The sequence below is a fragment of the Numenius arquata genome, chromosome 3 (assembly GCF_964106895.1).
Source record: "Numenius arquata chromosome 3, bNumArq3.hap1.1, whole genome shotgun sequence".
Classification (NCBI taxonomy): Eukaryota; Metazoa; Chordata; class Aves; order Charadriiformes; family Scolopacidae; genus Numenius; species Numenius arquata.
Genome location: NC_133578.1, coordinates 11,109,869 through 11,131,846, shown reverse-complemented (window position 1 = coordinate 11,131,846; position 21,978 = coordinate 11,109,869). Strand labels below are relative to the sequence as shown.

Sequence of the window (21,978 nt, the reverse complement as noted above, 5' to 3'; positions counted from 1 at the left end):
TTCTGCTGGGATTTTAGGGCATCATTGAGGTTATCAGTGTTCAGCAAGCCTGAATTCGTGCTGGAACAGGTACAGAGAAGCACCATCCGGATAATCAGAGGGAAAGAAAAGAGGAGATAAGAGAGTATGTCTTGCTGGGCTTGGCAGAACGAATGGTGAGGTGGGTGCGATTCCTCTCTGTAAATACTTTCGGGGTTTAAGGCGGGCAGAGTGGGGGAATAAGCACCAGGGGAGAAGAATCATTCACATTTATAGACAGTGCTTGTGCTAGAGCAGATAGCTATAAGTTGGATATGGCCATAAATTGGATACAAAAGGAGGAGAAGGGCTCTCACTGTGAGAGCAGTCTCAAACAGCTTCTTAGTAGGAGAAGATGGGGCAAAAAAGCCTAACCAGTTTTAAGACGGAGCATGATAAGGCTGTGAGCTGGCAGCAAGACCTGGGCAGAGAGTGTCCTTCCAGACCCACCTCGGGCTCGCCCAGGGAAGGAGAACAGAGATCTGGCCCTATCCCATACTCACCTGGTTCACCCTACTCACCCAACAGTACAGGGTGCCCAAACATCACCAAACAGTGGCCATGGAAGCAAAGCACACAATGGCTATACCTATAGCATAGGGCAGAGCATACTGCCCTTCACCTTGCCCTCAAGTCCCTCTCTCCAGAGCACCCGTCCCCACTTCTCCTCCCTGTCCATCCTCTGCCTGCCGAGTCTGACGTTTCTCAGTCACATTTTTTGGCATCGCTACCATCGGAAGAGCCACACCTGGCTTAGAAAAAAATGCCCGCCGGCTGCCCTGGCTTTGCAGCACTGACAGAGAGGTTTTTCTGTTTGCAGCAGCTGCGAGGCAGAGGAAAACCGTTCAGCTGCGTAACCTCCAGCTGCTGACACGTGCATGACCCATTAGGTGCGGAAGATCAGGTGAGCTTGGGCGGGGGTGGCCTTAAGAGGGTTGTCTTCACCCTCCCTATAAAGCGGACTGAGCTTTTATGTCTCTTATGTACTAATGACTCACACCTGAGAGGCAGAGCTTGTGGGCTCATGTGCGAAACAAACATTGTGCCTTTGTGGGAAAGAACAGATCTTTCTCCTTGCCTGATAAAACAACAGCCATCAGCATCCGCCGGTGTGTGCTGTATGGCTCCAGGGCTCTGGAACCTGACAAAGGAGCCATTTCTTGGGGCGATTCTATGTCCCCACACCACACTGCCACTGGGACAGCCTTGACATCCCAACCTGCCATGTAAAACTGCCACAGGCAGCCTGGAGCAATCCTTTGTGCGTCAACAACCTCCCATCCATCTCCACGGAGCAGTGGCTGCACAAACCCAGAGGACAGTTCAGCAGCAGCACGAGTCACCTACTTCCATGGCCAATTAGTGTCACAGATGTATAAGCTAATGCGTGCACTCGCAGTCCCAGGCTGTGTCCTCTGCTCTTCACAAGGGCTGCCATATCCATCTGTCTGCTTGTCCCCTGCCAGTCTCACCCCTGCCAGCTTCTGGGCACCGACCAAATGGTCAGAGAAGCCGGAATGTGGAGGGCACATAAATCCCATTGATCCAGAGGCCACCAAACTGATACAGCTCCCCTTTGCGATTAAAAACTTCCACATTAATTTAGATGAAATCATTACAGTTCGCAATACTTAAGTACTATTTTGACTAGGGACACCTTCTGTTGCACCCATTAGTTGCAGAAGCCGGTGCTTCAGTGAGTGTGTCCTCCTCCCCTTGGGACCTGGGCACTCACCAGGACTGAAGATCTTCCAACAAGCAGAGAAGTCTAGGGGCTGAACAGGGCAGGAAGGATGATGGCTCCTCCTCACCTCCACAGTAGGTACCTTCACAGGGGTTGAACAAGTTAAAGGGAGAAGAGCTAAGGGGCACGGAGGAGCTGTACAGCCGGGGAAAGAGTAAATCATGGTGAACAGGCAGGAGACTGGAGAAAACGCACCTGGGACCAGAGAAAGGCTCTTGTGCTTTGGCTGTGCTCAAACTGTGCGTGTGGGTAATGCCTCTTCTCGCAGAGCTCCCCATCAGGCTCCACACGTGCCCAGGGTCCCAGCTACACCTTCCTTTTCAGCAGCCTGTCCCGGTCGTTTTCTCAAGATATTACACGGCAGGATTTTGCCCTAGTTCGTTTGTTATGTCCCCAAACACTTTTACCACCATCAGGACACACCAAATAGCCGAGCGGATGAAGCCGACAGCAGGCGAGCATATGTGTACCTCCAGAAACACCCACGGGCTTCTGAGACGCTGGCAGCCACCCTCCCTCTATGAATCACGGGGGTCAAACGTCCTTGTCACAGGGAGCCAGAAACCCACTGAGACAGGCCCTGGTGCGAGGGCAGCAGACGTGGTCACCGCTGAGCCTACAGCCGCCGGTGGGGACAGGAGCCTGGACAAGAGCAGGGAAGGTAGCAAAGGCATCTCTTTGGCTCAGAAACGAGAGAGAAGGCTGCTTTGAGGAGGAGACAGGGTGTAGCGGAGGGCTGAGAGGTAAAATGTGGTCATTTGTAGGGCATTACACATGATTAGACCGTGTAGGGGAAAAGGAACGATGCTCTGTTTTGTCCTTCCTTGCAGATAACTTTTTTTGATGTCCCATATAAAGAACCGTGATATATTCCATGATTAATCATCTGAATTTGGCTCTGCCAATGCACTCATAACCTTTCCCTGGCGGTGCTCCTCACCTGTCGGGAGAATTTAAGCCACAATGCATCAGGCTGGCAGGGCAGGTGGGACCTCGGGATGTTTCCCACTGCCCCTAAGGGCCATGCTTACACACCTTCTAAACCCCCTCCCCACCTTACCCCACCCCGCAGAAACCCGGGGGGCTGCCGATGGTCCCCGCGCAGCTCCTCATCCCCGCGAATTCCGGGTGGAAGGCACCATTTTCCCCATTCCCCCTCCGGGGCACTGAGTTCCACCCCCCTCCCGGCTCTCAGCAGGGCAGGGACCGACCCGGGGCTGCAGGCGGAGCCCTGGAGCGGGGCGGGGGGGGGGGGGCGGCACTGCCACCGGGGCTCACGCCCGTCCCTCCCGCAGGCGCCGGGGGCCGGGCCGGCAGGGGCGGTGCTGGCAGGCGGGCTGAGCCGGGCCCGGCAGAGCCGCCGGCAGCAGCGGCGGGCCGAGGGCAGCCCCGCAGCATGTCGCCGCTCCGCGTCTGCATCATCGGCTCGGGGAACTGGTGAGTGCCGCAGCGCGGCGGGGGGGTGTGGGGGGGGTACCCCTTCGTGTCGTGTCGTGTCGTCCCACGCACACACACACCCCCCCGCGCCTCTCCTCTGCCCTTCTCCCTTCCACACTCCTCCCTTTTTCCTCTTTTCTTTCTTTTTTTTTTTTTTTCCTCCCCTTTCCCCCTTCCTCGTTTCCCCCCGCCCCAGCCCAGCGGGAACCGCCGGGGGGGCTTGGCAACAGGTGCGGTGCGGGGAGCGGCGGGGCCCGGGGGGCGCTGCGGAAGGGTCTCCATGGTCCTGAACCCGCCGGCCCGACCCTCTCCCGCCTCAGCCGGGCGGGCTCCTCGGGCGGGGAGCGGGGCAGGCGTAGCAGAGCTGGGGAGGGATGAGGGTCCCGCATCGCTGAGGCGTGCGAGCCGTTGAAAGCCCTGGCGACAGGACGGCGACATCCCAGAGAGAGCCGTGCCCCGCTGGTTGTGCCTGCCCCCGGCAGAGCCCAGGCAGTTCTAACAGAAGCACTGAGGAGGCCAACCGCATCCTGGGCTCCATCAAAAGCGACGTGGCCAGCAGGGTGAGGGAGGTGATTCTGCCCCTCTGCTCCGCTCTGGTGGGACCCCACCATGAGCACCGCGTCCAGCTTTGGAGTCCTCAGCACAGGAAAGACATGAACCTGTTGGAGTGGGTCCAGAGGAGGGACACAAAGATGATCAGAGGGATGGAGCATCTCTCCGATGAGGACAGGATGAGTAAGGGTCATTCAGCCTGGAGAAAAGAAGGCTCTGGGGAGACCTTATTGCAGCTTTTTAGTATCTGAAGGGGGGCCTACAAGAAAGCTGGAGAGGGACTTTTTACAAGGGCATGCAGTGATAGGATGAGGGGTAATGGCTTCAAACTGGAAGAGGGGAGATCTAGATCAGATATCAGTAAGAAATTTTTCCCTATGAGAGTGGTGAGAACACTGAACAGGTTGGTTGCCCAGAGACATGGCTGCCCCATCCCTGGAAGTGTTCAAGGCCAGGCTGGATGGGGCTTTGAGCAACCTGGTCTAGTGGGAGGTGTCCCTGCCCATGGCAGGGGGAGTTGGAACTTGATGATCTTTAAGGTCCCTTCCAACTCTAACCGTTCTATGATTCTCCATATTTGTAAGAATGTGTCTGCTACTGCTCAGTCCTTTCCAGCCTGGCCAAAAGCGTGACCCTCCAGAGCTTCTTGGGTCTGACAAACCCCACTGAAATCGGTAAACCCTATCTCACCGGACTTCATATCTTTCTTTTCTTATGGTTTATGTAAGCTGAGCACAAACAAACAGACTAACAGGTATGTGCATGCACTTTGGGATTAGCAAACCCAGCCTCCAGGTAGTTTGGTGGATTCCTTTTGTACAAGGAGGGCAAATGCCTTAAGATTTTAAAAATATCTGACAGCTAAGTGGAAGCAAATGCCAAAAAAAAAATCAATAGGTAAGGGAGTGGTTGCTTGTGAGCTGCTGAGAACACACCGTAGTTAAAGCACGGCTCTTTGCCTTCCTGCCTTGCAAAACCAGTCCACTGCTTTCTGAGCCCCACACGCAGGCTTTTTCTGGGCCACAGGCTCTGTGTGCGTGACACCTCTCCAATACAGCCCTTCTCATGTAACTGCACAGCTACGGCTTCTTCGGGAACTCCTCTGTCTTTCTCTGGCCATGAGGGATGCAGCCCTGCCCCATTATTTCTGCACCTCCATTTCCCCAACTGCCAGTTTCACCACATCATCCCAGCGCTTGTGTCCCTCCTCTGCCACCCTCTTCTCCCTCACCTTAACCACAGGCATCCAAGCCTGGGCAGGCAGCTCGTTGCCACTTCCAAGCCCCTCAACAGCCATCGCTGCACGTCTGAGAGCCAGCTTTTACCTTTGGTCAGCCCACAGCCTTCATCATTCTCCTGCTGCATCCTCAAGCAAGCACCTCCTGCCTTTCCCAGGCTGTCCCCTTGCCATAAGACGTTCTCCAAAGCCACTTAGTTGTCGTCCTTCAAGTCTGTGCTCGAGAAAGTTCTCTTTTTTTCACGTGTACCTACAAACTTGGAAAGAGTTACGCCACAGAGATAGAGACCCCAGCTCATTCGATACTATCTACTTACTCGTACTCCCGATCTGCCTGAGCCCGTTTCTTGCTTCCTACCATATGCATAGACTGTAAAATCTCTGGGGAGAAGGTAAACATTGTGCTCTGGTGCTTAAATCGCATCTATTCGTAGCCTCTGTGGCAGAACAGGTTGTCTTAGCACAACACAGAAATACGATGTTTGTCTTTGGCAAACATTTTTTTTTTTTCCTTACACTCCTCCTGAATATTTGGGCGGCAGTTCAGATCACTGCTCTTGAGTCTTTCCTGCAGCTCAGAAACGTGGCTGACACGTGACGCAGCGTGTCGCAATAGCTTGTGTCAGCTGCAGAAGTTCAGCAGGTCACGGGGACTCACTAAGTCAACGCTGCCAGGAGACTCCTGGGTGATGTGGTTAAGCGAAGTAAGCGCTGCACAGCGTTTTGCGGTTGCCAGCCAGGTGCAGGAGGGTTTGTGTTTACATTGATCGCGGTTCAGTTATCTGTTTTTAAAAATAGAGGTTTAATTCACTGCCTGACCCATCAGGATCCAAAAGCTCTCCCAATCTTCTCAGATTCATTTGGACTGCAGGGTCCTCAGCGAAGATCCAGCTCAAACTAGGTTCTTGTCTTCAACGTGGACAGATGGCCAGGCTTTTTACTGAGGTGCACAAAGGGAAACAAGAGAAAGAAGTCATAAATTGAACCAAAAGAGGTTCTGACTCAATATATATTGACAGGAGAAAAAAACCCTAACGCAATCCTGTGAGAATAATAAAGCATTGGGGCAGGTTGCCCAGAGAGGAGGTGGTCCTTGGAGAGCTTTCAAGACTAAACTGAACAAAGCCCTGAGTAACCAACCCATCTGAACTCAGTGTTGTTTCTGCTTTGGAGACCTCTCATGGTCCTTCCAACGTGAGCGACACTATAATTTAAAAAGTTTGGGGTGGTTGGCTAAGACAGAGACTGGAGGAAGATCTCATCTTCAAGCGTCTAAAGTAGAAAAACAATATTCCACCCTTCTAGACTAGAAATGGACCTGAACCGCAGTAAGAAAGACTTGGGTTAAATGTGAGGATGACCTTTCTCATGCCAAGGATTGCAAAGTCGTTGGATGGGCCGGTTGGGGAAGGAAAGAGACCTGCAATTGCTGAGGTCTTTAAGTTTTTCCTCAGAAAAACTATTAGGAATGGCATAAGTATATTTGACTGGCCTTTGTAGAGGGAAGGGACGAGCTGCTTCATGGGGGTTCTTTCAGCTCTCATTCTCACCAGATCTGATGTGTGCCACAGACACTTTCATATTCACATATGTAAATAATGGGTCGTATTTGAGTTATTCTACATCAAAGCTCTCCCATTATACTGATAGGAAATCTCCAGATAAAAGCTTTCTTTTTCTTAGCAATATGCAAATCACTTCCAACATGAATTAACATAACTGGGGAAAAAAAACCTGATTGGTAGTTTCCACTTACTTTTAAAAATGATCTAAGTGGAGTTCTCAGTCTTCTATTAACTGTCACTAAATTGAATTTTGGAGGAGGTCTTTGTATGTGAAGGTCCTTGGTTTTTATTTGCATAAGCAGCCCTCTTCTGCCCAGCCTGTGTAGTCTGCTGCCCACCACCTTCACAGACAAAGCAATTCTTCTTCCCAAGGCTAACCAGGGGTGACTGAATTTTAAATGAACTAAGTAAAACAAGCATCAGGTTTTGACCTGTTTGTTTTGTGGCAGGTATTTTCCCTGATGACTGCTCAATGTCTTTTAAACATTAAACCCTTTCTCCTCCAAAACCTCATTTGTCTGAAGAGGAACCGAAAGAAAATACTGTAATTTTTGGAGCTACCTTTACGGCTGAGAAACCTTCAGAGATGGTGAAGGTACCTTCAACAACAACCCCAGGCAATGCTACAGGCTTAGGGAAGAGTGGCTGGAAAGCTGCCCAGCAGAAAAGGACCTGGGGATATTGGTGGACAGCTGGCTTAACATGAGCCAGCACTGTGCCCAGGTGGCCAAGAAGGCCAACGGCATACTGGCCTGTGTCAGGAATAGTGTGGCCAGCAGGAGTAGGGCAGTGATGGTGCCTCTGTACTCGGCACTGGTGAGGCCCCACCTCGAGTACTGTGTCAAGTTTTGGGCCCCTCACTACAGGAAGGACATTGAGCTGCTGGAGCGTGTCCAGAGGAGAGCCACCAAGCTGGTGAGGGGTCTAGAGAACAAGTCATATGAGGAGAGGCTGAGGGAACTGGGCATGTTCAGTTTGGAGAAGAGGAGGCTGAGGAGGGACCTCATTGCCCTCTACAACTATCTAAAAGGAGGTTGTAGAGAGGTGGGTGTTGGCTTCTTCTCCCAAGTGAACACTAACAGGACCAGAGGAAATGGTCTGAAGTTGCGGCAAGGGAGGTTTAGATTAGATATTAGGAAGAATTACTTTACTGAGAGGGTGGTCAGGCGCTGGAACAGCCTGCCCAGGGAGGTGGTGGAGTCACCATCCCTGGAGGTATTTAAGAAACATGTAGGCATGGCACTTCAGGGCCTGCTCTAGTGCCCGAGATTGTTGGGTTGTGTCTATTTGTTTGGTGTGTTGTTTTTTTTTTGTTTGTGGTTGGACTCGATCTCAAAGGTTGCTTCCAACCATGAAGATTCCGTGATTCTGTGATACCTTGTCAACAGGAAAACACTTGGGTGGCAACATCCAAGTGCTGTGGTAACAACAGCTCTGCTAGAAGATCAGATTTATCTACTGAGAGTTGCAAATCCCATTCAGGATTTTCAGAGGTTAGAGCTGGAGTCTGCATCTTTCAACAGAAACATGAACTTGGTATATAGCTAGAAAAGTTATTTTTATGGATAGGCTTGAGGTCTAAGTTCATCGTCCAGGTTGTGCTGGATGGAGACTAAAGCCTCCGAGTCTCCAGCACAACCTGGACAATGAATTTAGATCTCAGGTTTATTTATAAAATTAACTTCTCTTAAGAAGAGCATTTTTTCTGCTGAGCCACAATTCATCCTCAGCTCAGGCCTTGATTGCGCTCTCTGTTGGTAGCAGGGCAAGACAAGCAGAATATAAGTCATTTTAAAGAGAATATTTCTCCTACAGTAAGGGTCACCCCAAAAACATTTAACACCTAAAACATTTCACCCCTAAAACATTTGCTTACGTATTTTAAAGGACCAAACCCAATCATCCCTTTTTAGAAAGCAAGCATGATGGCCGCTCAGATTACAGTATATAGTAAACGCTAAGCAGAGTGAAACCCGATTGCAGCAGGATTTCTTTATCGTGAAAGATTAAGATGAAGCCCTTTTATTACTTGTTGAGCAATTCAGCGTTGTGTAAACCTGTTATGCCAAAAGTACGGTTGAGCCAAGGAGAGCCGGCTACAACGTGGTTTCCCTTTGACCCATTGAGAGCACAGACCTACCTGGACTTCGTCTTGGAGGTAGTTGAGACCTTTGTCCGTTCCAGAAAAGATATTGGAGGTAAAGCCTGTTCATGCAGGTGTGTTACAGGTGGGTCAGAGGACAAGAGCGTTGCAGCTGGAGCTCCTCTTCCAGTTGTGTTAGTAAAACGGCCGGTACTCAAAAGATTAAAAGTAGCACTAAAATGCAAAGAAGGAGCAAAGGAATAAAAATAATCACCCCTCCTCCCCATATAATTTAAAGAGCGTTAAGCAATACTTGCAATATTTTCTGCGGGGTTTTTAATTCTCTCTTGCCAAGAAAAATAAGCAAACGTTTGCAAAGCTGCAGCGGAGCTGGGGAAATAAAATTCTTGTCTAAACTGAGATTAAAAACCACTCAGCATGACTGAAGAAGAGTAAACTGGATGGTTAAAATACCCTCAGGCTGCAACTATTACGTATCCTGTTACAGCAATATATAAAGAGAAACCATCAGGTTGAATATATTATTTTTTTTTTTTTAAGAAAAGAACAATTTCTGAGGATTTTAGCTCTTACATAAAATCCTTATTGCAACTGTTTGGTTATCGGTAGGAAACCGGGATGCATCTATTTTAGATGAGATGCACAAAGACTGTCACAGCAAGATCGTGAAGCACCGCTTCCCCAGACGGATTATTTTACATTTGTTGGTCTTCATCAAAAAAGAACTATCCGAAGAGCGAGAGAGATTTTAATCCCAGATACTGCATTTTTAGTGCTGTGGATGGTACATCGCATTCCCACTCTGTAGGCTTTGATATGACTGTAGATCCTTTATTACAGTTATGTTTTCTCTGGATCTAATTTCTGTGGTTTTAAGCTGAGGGGTTTTTGATGGAGGAAGGAGGAATAAAACTTTGAGCAGAAAGTAGCAAGCACCTGAACAGCTTTATAGCACAGGCCTTTTATGAGTTATTATGTTTAAAGTAATTTGTGTTTCCAATTCACAATAAAACTAATTGTTTCCCATTAGTTATTTCGATTTTTTTTATTTTTTTTTAAAAGGGGATCAGCCATAGCAAGAATCATTGGCAAAAATGTCCAGAAGTCCAACAGATTTGATCCTACTGTCAAGATGTGGGTATTTGAAGAGATGATCAATGGAAGAAAACTCTCAGAAATAATCAACCAGGAACATGAAAATGTTAAATATCTGCCTGGATACAAAATACCCAAAAATGTGGTAAGTTGGAAAAAAAAAATGTATTACTGAAATATTGTTATTTTTTATAAGGGAGGCAACATCTGGCAAAATTAAAATTAGGAAGTAATTCACTGCTTCATTCTGGTTTGCCGCCGAACTCAAACATTTTAAGTAGGCTGAAACATAACTCATTTCTGTGACTTCTGCTTGTCTCATGTGTCACACGCAACTTCAAACACCCAACTGTGTCAGGTGCTGGTAACGCACCATCCTCCTCTCTGGCAGAAATCAGCATAACTCTAGAAATGGCAGGCAGAGATCTCTCTACACAGAGCTGAGATATTTTAAACCCACAGCATCTTCGGGGAAAAAAAGGGAAAGCTACTGCTCTCCCTTCTGAAAAAGGAACGAGCAGCACAGGTAACAGCTGTGGCCTACAAGGAGATGAACAACGAGCTGTCGGCCCACGGCAATTTCAGGGTAGCAACACGCTGCTATAACTAATAATGCCATAAATTCCACCAAAAATAGAAGGTGTTTAATTTTCATGAACAGTTAAAAAACCAAGTTATGCATCTCTGCTTAAGTGAATCCGCTTAGGTAATTTATTGCTACCGAAGCAAGCAAGGTGAGGAGTTTTGGCTGCTTGATTTTTTCCCAAATGCCACTGTTTTGTGAATTAAAGAAAGTAGCACCCTGTTTCTTGAACAGTTGCAGTTGTAAAAGGGAAGTTAAGAGGTTGCACGTGGTGGGTGTCCTCGCTTGGAGAGTGGTTATATTTAGTACACCATTTAGTGCTGCGACTGCAAATTTGCACTCCCGTGGTTCGAACTTGGCACACTGTTCTCCTGGGTTACGACTGACTCCCCCCTGTTATTTTCACAATCCTCCAGCAGCTCAACAGGCTCCTCGTCATCACTTGAGATCAGCCTCATCCTCTCTATAGCAAAGTCCGAGGCTTTACCACCAGAAATCAGCTGGTTGCAATAAAAGCCTGGAGGGACCCTCACATCTTCATCTCCAACTGGGAAAAATAAAAAAAACTACTTTTTTTTATCTTGCGTTGCTCTGTGGTATTTTGGAGAGATGGGAGCACTGTCTGTACAGCACTGCCAGCCTCTGCCCTCCTCCCGCTCTACTGGTTTCCTGGAGAAGCAGCCTTACTGGCAGCAGTTCTGGTTCTCCCGGTGGGAATCCCGCTGGCTCTAAGGCTGTCTGCTCCAAGGGCAATGTTTGCTCTGATTGTCAACTGCTTGTGACAGCAGGCTCAAATTCACCTGCCCTTGCCTCTGTAGCCTGGATTGAATTGTTGTTCTGAGTAACGCTAGCATTTAGAGGACGATAGAGCTTGTTAGTTATTAAGCATATTGGGTAACTTTTTCTAACTATTGGTCAAGTTACTATATATCTAAAACAAACAACCCATCCCACCCCAAATATGATAATCTTGGCTTTTTGATATAGTTTACTCCTGAGTAGCCCTTAGCTAGGGACCTCTGGAAACTAAAGACTGCCAGAAGAGGCTCTGTCTCACCACCCTCCTTTGTTCCCGTGCTGCCCAGTGGTACCGTTCATTCCAGCAGAACCATACAGGGTTGCTCAGTATCTTCAGGAACCACCTGAAGAAGCTGAACCAGCAAAGGGGCTTCCCAAGCAGGTGCAAGTTTAGAAAGCGTATCATGTTCCCCAGATAATCCACACAGGGCTGAGATGGGAGGCAAGTTAAAAATAAAATAAATTAAAAAATCCAAACCTAAAAAACCTCAGGCTGCTTTGGATATTTCAGAAGAGAGCTGCAGTTGCTCATATGAAGAGCTAGCAGTTACACAACAGTGCCAGTTAAAATTAAGGACATTTGCAACGCATCTGCAATGGCTTTGGCTTCTTGGTATCTTGGAAGGTGTGAGGATTCCTACCTGGGGCTCATTTCAGTTGTCACTCTTGTCCCAGGTGGCTGTACCGGATGTGGTCGAAGCAGCAAGTGGGGCAGATATTTTGGTGTTTGTTCTGCCACACCAATTCATTGGCCGAATCTGCGAGCAGATCGCAGGCCAGATAAAACCCGGGACATTCGGGATTTCCCTGATCAAGGTAAGTTGTCATCTCCGCAGGACTTGATTGGTATGGGGTAAATAACTACCTTCAGCTTAAGGGTGGGAGCTCCAGCCCTCAGCTGCATGCTCTGCATAAACAGGAGCTTCTCTTTCCACAAGAGTTAAAACATACCCAGCCTCTGCCAGCCCTTCTGCCGCTCCCATGGCCACGGAGAGGAAAGGATGGGGCAACCCATCTGGGCTAAGGGTAACCTTCTTTGCCAGCCATCTTTTGCCTGGATCGGTTCCTGCTTGGGCCAGCAGGGAGGTGAAAATGGGCAGAGAGAGGACTGCATAAGCTGGTGCTGCTGCCAGAAAAAATACTCATCAGACTCAGCCTCAATTAACCCTTAACTGGAAAGAGCGCTGGGTCGAAGTGCCTCTTCCAAGTACATGCTAAAGCTGTTCTTGGCAGCATTAAAACGCACAATAACACTAATGATTTTGTAGAACCAAAGCAATTTAAATCTGGCATGAACTGAGGAATCTCTTTTTAAGCTTAGAGATACCAGATTATCAGAATCTTAGAAGGAATTAATATTTTAAGAGAATCTCAGACTAAAAGCCAGAAGCAAAGCATGGGGATATAGTCTACTGCTTCTTCTTTTGATTGCATTACAGGAGATACCCAATTTAAAATTGTAATGACAGAAATGTAATTCAAGTTTTCAGACTGCAATATCAGCTCTTGCCCCCTTTCCCCCCCGTAGAAATTATTTCATGAGCAGCAGTGCACCGGGGAGAGGAAGGTGGGACAGGAACGAAATTCCTGCAAATTTACTTCTTTCTTTAGCTTAAAAAAAACCCCAAGACAGTTCAGTATATTCCTTAATTCCAATGAAGCACTCAGACTAATACTTAGTTCTTACAAAAAAGCTACTGCTCGGAGGCTAAATTTAAAAGGCTGGTTCTGTACTACAGGAATTTAACACAGAGGGAAAAAAATGGCATCAAAAAAGCCTCAGGACAGCAGCACTGGATACGAGGCCTCTTGCAGGGTTACCTCCACTGCCGCTACCTTCTCCCTGAACTTGCCTTGAATTTGCAATTATCAAAGTACAAACCCAGAGCACTTGTATTAATGGCTCATGCTAGTGAATATAAGACCCAAATCCTTCCAATTAAAACCAGAGAGCTGCAGGCAATAGGACACCTTCTGCTTTGCCAGTGCTCTACTGCTGTCATTTTCCTTTTCTATAAACTTGGCTTTGACTATCATCTTTTATTCAGGGGATTGATGAGGGTCCTGAAGGCCTGAAGCTCATATCTGACCTCATTCGAGAGAAACTGAAAATAGAAATCAGCGTGCTCATGGGGGCCAACATCGCCAAAGAAGTGGCCGATGAGAAGTTCTGTGAAACCACCATTGGTAACTATTGCAAAGAGCCAATTAAAGCCGCTAGCTGTGGCTTAACGTCACCTGTGGCTGGGCAACAGAAGAACCTCTAGAGGAAGCCGGGGGGATGCGACAGATCCCATCACGGTTCCCGAGTGGTGCCCACTGAGCTCGTTCAGAGAGGCAGCGTGATTTCTAGGGAGTTCAGTGCTGGCGGGATCAGATCCAAACTGATAGTGCATTTCAGCACTGAGAGCTCATTTAGTCCATTAAAAAATACAGTTTAATCCCATTTCTGTAGGAGTTGGCAAGAGCCACCTTTTGTGTCTGTGCAGCTCAATGCTGAGTACATCGGCAGTTTATACACTATGATACACTATACAGTCTAGACAGAGAAGTGTAATCAGAAGCTCGTATGAGCTCACGCTCCCAGAGGTGTATTTCTCCATCTTCAAATGTCCGTCTTTGGAAAAAAAAAAAAACAAAACAAAAAACCACCAAACCAAAAAAAAAAATACAACCCAGAAACATTCTGTTCCTTCCTCCCATTCAGACTGCTTGCCAAGACATAGCCTCAGATCCTCCCAGAACTGGGTCTGACCTCATTTGGAAAGTTCATCCAGTAGATTTTAAAACCCATTGCTTTTTAAAGTCAGTCGAAATTAAAGTTACATCTTTCCATAGCTAGGGAAGGCAAAAAAAAAAAAACAAAAAAAACCCCATTGTTGCAATACTGTTCCTTTGCCTTGTGTTACAGTAATAGTGAAAACTGTACCAGTGGGGCATTTGCCGCTGGCAGAGCAGCTGGGCACAAACAGGACTAGACACGATTAGGGGAGTTGAGCAATATTCATTTTCTTGGGGGTAATTTAACTTCTGCTGGACCAGTTTGAAGCCACGCTGTGATGATGACTGTGCAACTGCGCAAAGAGCTTTGCCCCTCACTTTAGTCCTTGTGGAAAGCCAAATAGTCCAGAAACAGGCACCCCAAAGAGGCTGGGTATCCCCCAACTTCAATTATCGTTAAAGACGAGAAGCAAACCCAAAGTTTCTAGTGAGATGGGGCAGAAACTCCACAGCTACCAGATTGCTATTGCCCAGGCTCTTTAATACTCAAAAACACCGAGCACCCAGAACCTCTCCAGGAGTAATAGATGGAAAATGCTACAGCTCCTCACTGCTGAGCTCTCCCTGAAGGAAACCAAGTTACCTCATATAAAAATGAAGCAAAATTCCATTCAAAAGTCTCTGCCCAGCTGGCGACCCTTCCTCCCAATACCTGGGGCAAGCGCTGTAATGACATGATATATGACCCCCATAGAATCGGTAACAAGAGTGTTTGAGCACTGCCACCGTTCAACTTCATCATCTGTGGATCTTCCTGTAATTGGGAATTAATGGGGCATTAATCATTTGCACCCCATAATAACATTTAGCAATTATACCAGTTTACATTTTCAAAGCAGCAATTACACCATTGTGCTGTACAAAGCGATTTGTAAATGTTATCCTTTTGCAAGGTTTGTGGTTATTCAAGCTTCCTCAGGCAGAAAGCTGCATTAGGCGCTACCTACTTTTAAGCTCTTTAAAGTGTTATTGAGAGACGCTTGGTCAATGCCCTGCGACCTGCATACACTTAACATTGGCTGCCAGCAGCTGCTGTGACTGCTGTCACACAAACCTCTTCTTTAGCAACACTCAGTTACTGGGACCACAAAACCTAAAGTGGTCCCTGGGCCCTTATTTTGGGTTTCAGTTAATTTGTGTTCAGTTAATTCTGAAACATTGCAAAAAAAACCCTCTAACTTTCATCCTTCGTCTCCACAGGGTGCAAAAACGAAAAACAAGGGGAAATCTTTAAAGAATTAATGCAGACCCCCAATTTCAGGATTACTGTGGTGCTTGACTCTGATACAGTGGAGATTTGTGGAGCCTTAAAAGTGAGTAATTTCAAACCAAAATGTTTATATTAGGGCCAAATTCTACCCTCACCTGAGTGTCTTCCATAAGCCACAGGGTCTAATATGAGTCCTGCCATTTTGTCATTGAGCATGGACAGGACGTGTATTCCATGTGCCAGTTTTCCAACCTGTAAAAAAAGGAAATTTTACTTAAAAATATAACTGCTGGCAAAGCATTTCAAAATAGTTGTATTTTTATCTTTATCTTACCGGAGGCATCTCTGCTTCTGAGGGCAGAATTTAGTCCACTGTATTTTCTTGCCTGTGTGTTGTAAGAAAATGGAACAAAGACTCTTATTACATATTGTGGCTCCCGCTAATAACTTATTTCCATGGTTCAAGCAGTAACCTGCTAGAAAGTTTGCACCAGCAGCGATGCTCTGTGCTGGCACACACGTCTGTGTGGCATTCAGCAATGCCCACGTCAAGATGGCTAGGAAAGAATCGGTCCTGTTTAACCTAACATACAAAAAGCAAAGTTTCTTTACGTACAAAACCAAATACCCCCAGGTTTTGCTTTTGACAACAGACTGGAACTGGGGGCAGGCACAGAGGGAAGAGAGGTTGTTTCTGCTCTTCTTTAGGAGATCTTTGCTCTTCTTGAAATCCTTGCTTTGGCATTGCCTTTGCACTGGGGCACGTGCGCGTCTGGAGCAAACACTTCAACAGCAGTACTAGGTGACGCTACTCATACACAGTGAACTACACTTATTGAGGGACTTATTTAGGGGTTGGGAACTGTGAGGTGGGAAGGAGGGTGAGCAGGACAATGGTGAGGAGTTGTGAAGAAGTTTAGGATCCAGAGAGGTTTGTTTAGAACTGTAGAAAAGGGCAATTCTACTGACCATTTTTGCAGGAGAAACCAAAATTTGATCTACTGCAGCATCTGTACGTAGAATCCAAGTCTGTTTAGAGCAAACCTAGAAAGGCATGACTCCACGTGGAATACTTTAAATAGTTAAAACAGAAAGGTCAGTGAGTCCCAACTTGTAACTAGCAGAAGATCAAACCATTAATTACATACACGCTACATGATTGCAATACTACTGTATAAAACAAGCTGCTTTGATTTTTGCCCATGGGAAAAAAGGTGGATACTTTATAAAAATCTTCTAGAAGTCCAGCTACTTTTGTTCCACAGTAACTAGCTGTCCACCTTCTTCATGAGATAAACTCATGGCCATTGGAAATTGAACCTTGTTCTGGTGAAGACAGATCTGTGGGATTTTCCTAAAGCTCAGTACACGCTGATGAACCGCACGTCGTGCCTGACCGTTTCCTTCCCTCCCCTGTATTTCACACTTAAACTGTTTTTTAGAACATCGTAGCAGTGGGAGCTGGGTTCTGCGATGGACTGAATTTTGGCGATAATACGAAGGCAGCAATTATACGTTTGGGCCTTATGGAAATGGTGGCCTTTGCCAAGATGTTCTGCAGGGGACCAGTATCAATAGCCACTTTCCTGGAGAGCTGCGGCGTCGCTGACCTAATCACTACCTGCTACGGGGGACGCAACAGAAAAGTAGCAGAAGCCTTTGCTCGCACAGGAAAAGTAAGGAGGATTTTTAAATATTTTACGCTAGCACATGAAGAAATCCTTCCATGTTTTACAAAAGCATTGTTAGCTGTTTACCTTCTTAATAACTGCTGGTCTGGTAGCAGTATCCCCCTTGACCCAAGTAATCAGTCTTCTCTCTTCTAGTCCATTGAGGAACTGGAAAATGAGATGCTGAACGGACAAAAGTTGCAAGGTCCTCAGACCTCAGCTGAAGTCTACAAGATTCTGAAACAGAAAAATATGCTTGATAAGTAAGTGCTTTTATTTTTAAAAAAAGTGAATCAACAACAAATGATGAGTGATTCATAACCTCCTCAAAGGTACTTGTGTATAATTATCTTGTTCGTTTCTGTAACAACTGCTTTTTACATCCTGGGCCACCGTTAGAGCTCAGCTTAGCCTGACCCCTCGTTGCCGTGGTCGGTAGAATGGGATGAAGGCTAAAGAGCGTCAGAAAAAAAACAAGCCACGGACATATAGGAAACCAAAAAAAAAAAAAAAAAAAATCTAAAGGAGCTACCCAGACGTCCCTGTCTCTCTAAATAAGGCTGAAGGCCACGCACAGAATCAGCTTGCAAACATGATCAATGGGTCAAAGGGTTTCTTGTTCTCAGGACGTCGCTGTCACAGCTTGCAGCAACACCGCCCTCAGTGCAAACCTGAACTGGGTTATCTCAGTATAAAGCTCAGGAATACACTCCTAATCAAAAAATTTTATATGTATTGAAAAGGTGATACGTGCTGATATCAGTGCGTTAGTGCGACAAATAATGCTGAGGTTAAAAGTACTTCTAGTTCTTTGGGGCAAAGGGGTAAAGATTATTTATAATTTGAAACCTTTGTCTCATCTTACACAATAGAAGAGCTAAACTTCCCTCCATCCCATTCCCTCTTATACTTTAGCACGACTTAGAGGTCAAACATTGCTAAATGAACACTTAAAAAAAACCCTATTAGAATTATAACAGATATAGAAGATTCAAGTGGCATTATCTTTCAAAAATGAGGGCAAGAAAAGCTCATTTTGACAGGTTGTGAACTTTAAATCAAAACTTGATCTAATAAGTATCCCTATAATTGCACTTAGTTACACACTCAGCTCCAAGTCATTCACCGGACTAATTTTTTACCACATAATGACTAAGAGCTTGCAAAGGGAAAAGAACCCTTTAAGCCAGGAAGAGAAAAATCATTAAACATTCTCATTACTTTTAGGTTTTTTAGATATCAGTAATGAATACAAATAATATATGCATTTTGCACATAGGAAGAAAAGGGGGATATGCAATTTGAGATTTTTTCAGTAAATGAAAACACTGGATAGGAATTTTAGCTCCAGAACAGCTCATCTCTGCTGTCACCCCCCAAAATCAGCCCTAGTTCCTTTTAATTGCCCCAATTTCACTCCTACTACTTTGTTTTTATACTGGAAGACTATATCGTCTCCCACAGTAAAGGTACCTCCAAGTTAAAATTACATTGTAAAGAGAAAGAAAAGTTTTCCACTTTTAATATAACATTTAAAAAAAGAAAGATTTTTTTTCCCATTATAAACAGAAAGGAAATGTTTATATAAACATTAAAAGCTCTTTTCATTGCTACGCGCTTCTTTTAGGTTTCCATTATTTACGACCATCTACAAGATCTGCTACGAGGGTCAGTCGATCCAGGAGTTCATCGCGTGCCTGCAGAACCACCCAGAGCACATGTAGAGATCTCCTCTCCTCACCTGGTCACCTTCTCACCTCCTCTTCTTTCCAGGACGTCTGTCCACTCCACAGCAAATAAAGCAGAGCACCGGGCTGTGTGACAACGCTTGCTGTAAAAGCAACAGAGAATGTATTTCAGTATCCTCGTTCTGGGGGTAAAATTCTGCCTTTAATTTCAACATTATACCCAAGGAACAGGAAACGAATGTACAATTTAAGAGTGTTTGAATGTGGGCATTTGCCTAGAACTACCTTCTTCTTGATTGAAAACAGTTCCCCTCGTAATTTCCATAACGAGCTCAATCCCACTCACGTGAACCTCAGCATTTTGCCTACTAATACCGCTTACAGAACAGCACAAGGTGCAGAAAAAAAATTAAGAACTCATCCAAACAGAAAAATTCTAGTAGAAAAACCCCTTAAGTTGATGGCAATAAGATGCAATCACACGGGCCAATGTTGGGTTTCCATCATTCCCCTCAAACACAAACAACATTTTGTATTTTGTGACATTTAGCCCTTCCTTGATTTCATTTCCCAGCGTAAGCCTTTTTTGAAAAATAGGTGTCGTTACTGTGCTCAGAACGGTCAGCAGATGTATAAATAAAACAGTTTAAGGGGCGGGGAAGGAGAAAGAAGGGGTTTTGAAGGTTTTTTTGTTTGAAATTCAAGACACTAGGAATCCTCAGTAGTTGTCTGACCTTCATTACGCTTACTGTATTCCGTTGAAATACAGAAAAAAAAAATGGAATAACCAAATACATTTATATTAGTGTCAGGATTTCTCAGCAAGTCATTAATTGGGAGTAGCTGAGAGGGGAGAGCTGGAGGCTGACAAGGAGGAAGCACACACAGCTCCAGCTTGGGCAACGCTGTTGTTTTGAGGATGTAACAAGTAACAGTGAAAAATCCTCTGCGATACTTGATTATTTTTATATTTTTTTTTCATACGTGCATGGAAATGACCGCTGTAAACGCACAGAAATCCTGTAAAATTGCATTTGAAACCAGGCTGTATTTTAACTCCACCGGGAAACTCCGCCGGACTGACATCCGCATCACTCCAGACTGTGGACTGATGCCCTGATCCTGCTGTAGCTCTACGCAACACATTTTACGCTCCAGAAGAGCGAGATCTCTATCTACTTCTGAATTTTAAACACAAACTGGTTCATAAACCAGTTTTATTTTGTTGTGTTTTTTATTTTATTTTATTTTGCTACCAATGGCGTTAATTTTAGAAACATAAAAGTTTTTAAACCTCGTACCTGTACTTGGGTAACTTTACATACCTGATGTTTTCCATAGTTAAAGCCATCTATGAAATGAACAGTGGCACATTTTATAAGCTTTAATACCCTTTTGAAAAACTCCTATTTTGAGACAAGGCAAAGGAAAAGGAAGAGTAACCTACTTTTCCTTTGCTTTATCTCATTTTCCGAAATAGCAGAAAGGGAGGCAAGTGGGTTTTTAATCTATGTATTTGCTGACATATTGCTTAGCGATAAAAAAACAAAATAAAATCTAGATTATAAAATCTACTCCAAAAATGCAGAGTGGAGATGTTGTTATATCTTTCACATTTATCAGAGTAATATATATATATAAATAAATATATTACTTGCAATTATATTGTAAGAATCTCAGTCTCATAGCCAGCAAAGCTGGCTCGGGTACCAGAAAGGACATCACTGATCCCGCTGAAGAGCGGCGACGGTGGCTCAGCTCTTCCAGCTCCATGTCCGGTTCCAGGCAGCGGCTCGCGGCTCTGCAGGGCAACAGCAACATTCCTTCCACCGAAATGGGAATCGCATGGCCAAATCCTTTACACAAAAGAGGGAAAGATGATCTTCCATTTCAAGTGGAAAAAAAAAAAAAAAAAAGACATAAATATTGCATAACTTTTAAGTATTACATACATGAGGATGGGATAGAGAATTCAGGAAGCTCCTTACTTCACCGGCAGGCTGAACTTTTCTGATCAGTCATGTATGAGCTAAAAATAATATAAAATGTTTCACATTCAAAGTGTATCAAATTACAGTTTAATAAAGTGTTCAATATGCAGACTTGATGTAATTTCATTTTTCCAAATTCTCACAAAATAAATGGCTGTTGTAACAGTGGTCCCTTATAGCGCTTATTCTTGCGGTTAATAATTGTCAGCTCTCAAAGAAAAGGACAAGACGACTCAATTTTCTACAGACATTTTATTGACAAACAATTTTTTCTTCTTTTGTATGACATACTTTTTTTTTTTTTTACACAGTAAAATAAGGACATTTTTACTCCATAAATAACAAAAATTAGCCCTTATATCTCAATCCAGTCAAAATCTATGTAAAATAGTTTGTTCTGTATTTACATTCTGTACCAAAATAGGAAACACATGTTCAAGGTCAGCCAGCTCTCTCACCACAGTTGTTTTATCTCCAAGGGGAAGCTTCACATTAGAAAGGCAACATTCGCACTTTGGAAGCCTGGTAGTTTAAGATCTCATTGCTTTTAATATACAAATAGAGGCAAATCCCAAGGAGCGATACATTCAGCCAAGCGCAAGCTGCTTGTTCAAGCTCACAGGGGGAAGACCATGACTCGTAGGAAATGTGGAGGCAAAAGGACAAAATATATTCAAGCATAAAGATCTGCAGGACAGGAAGAATTAAAAACAACTGGCCCTTGCAAAAGACTGGATATGTCTGCTCTTAAGTGACATCAGTCTTCCCAATTTACTAGTGCTCGGCAGAAAGAACGAGCTGCATTGCACCGACCGTCAATTAATGGGGGTCAAAAATTGTCTTTCAGTAATTAATCCACACCCAAGGCCATGACGGCCTCCCAAGACCTCAACTCACTTCAAGAGGAGTGAACTGCCTGCTTTGCAGTCTAATTTTACTTGCTGCATACTCCAGCCAAAAGCTAACCTTCCTCCTTGGAATTGCTTGAAACGCTAGAAAAATGTGTTCCTGAAGTATGACTTGCCTTCGACTGAAACGCTAGAGATCCAAACTAGTGGGGTAAAAAGAGACTGTGAGACTAATTTACTCCCATAAGGGAGTAAAACATGGAATGTTTTTAAAAGATTAAAACTGCGAACGTGATATACTGAAAATGTTTCTGCTACAGACAAGCCAACTCCTTTATCTCTTAGCACTAGTTCCAGGGCTCCGGCTGCCCTGCCTACTCTGGTAAAAACACAAAGGCTCATTTGGGCCAGATTTCAAAGCTTTCACACGTAAGAGATGCAGCAGGATGGACTCACCACAATACGGTCAGGACACCTAAAGTAGGCGTCTGCAAACTTTACATTTATTTAAAACCAATACCGACTTTTACGGCGGGGGGGGAAACTACACTTAAGGCTACATAACTGATCAGTTTAAGCTAAAGTTTTGGCTGTGTTCTACACTCAAAAATGGCTTATGCTTCCTACTGTATTTATTTTGCTCTTAAGAACCTGAGA

At 45.2% G+C, this 21,978-nt stretch overlaps 1 protein-coding gene across 2 annotated transcripts; it reads left to right on the top strand.

Annotated features, from left to right (window-relative positions):
• Positions 1–3,041: 3,041 nt before the first annotated feature.
• Positions 3,042–20,581, top strand: LOC141462822 (glycerol-3-phosphate dehydrogenase [NAD(+)], cytoplasmic-like). Of its 2 annotated transcripts, none has more exons than XM_074144872.1 (8): positions 3,042–3,199; positions 9,720–9,897; positions 11,809–11,949; positions 13,182–13,320; positions 15,115–15,227; positions 16,567–16,800; positions 16,951–17,057; positions 18,422–20,581. In XM_074144872.1, the coding sequence occupies exons 1-8, from the start codon at positions 3,159–3,161 to the stop codon at positions 18,516–18,518; spliced, it is 1,050 nt and encodes a 349-aa protein (XP_074000973.1). In that variant the 5' UTR covers positions 3,042–3,158; the 3' UTR covers positions 18,519–20,581. The 2 variants fall into 2 exon arrangements, with proteins under 2 accessions (XP_074000973.1, XP_074000972.1); XM_074144871.1 differs by having other exon boundaries at positions 3,159–3,199; positions 9,720–9,892; positions 11,873–11,949; positions 18,422–18,905.
• The last annotated feature ends 1,397 nt before the right edge of the window (positions 20,582–21,978 follow it).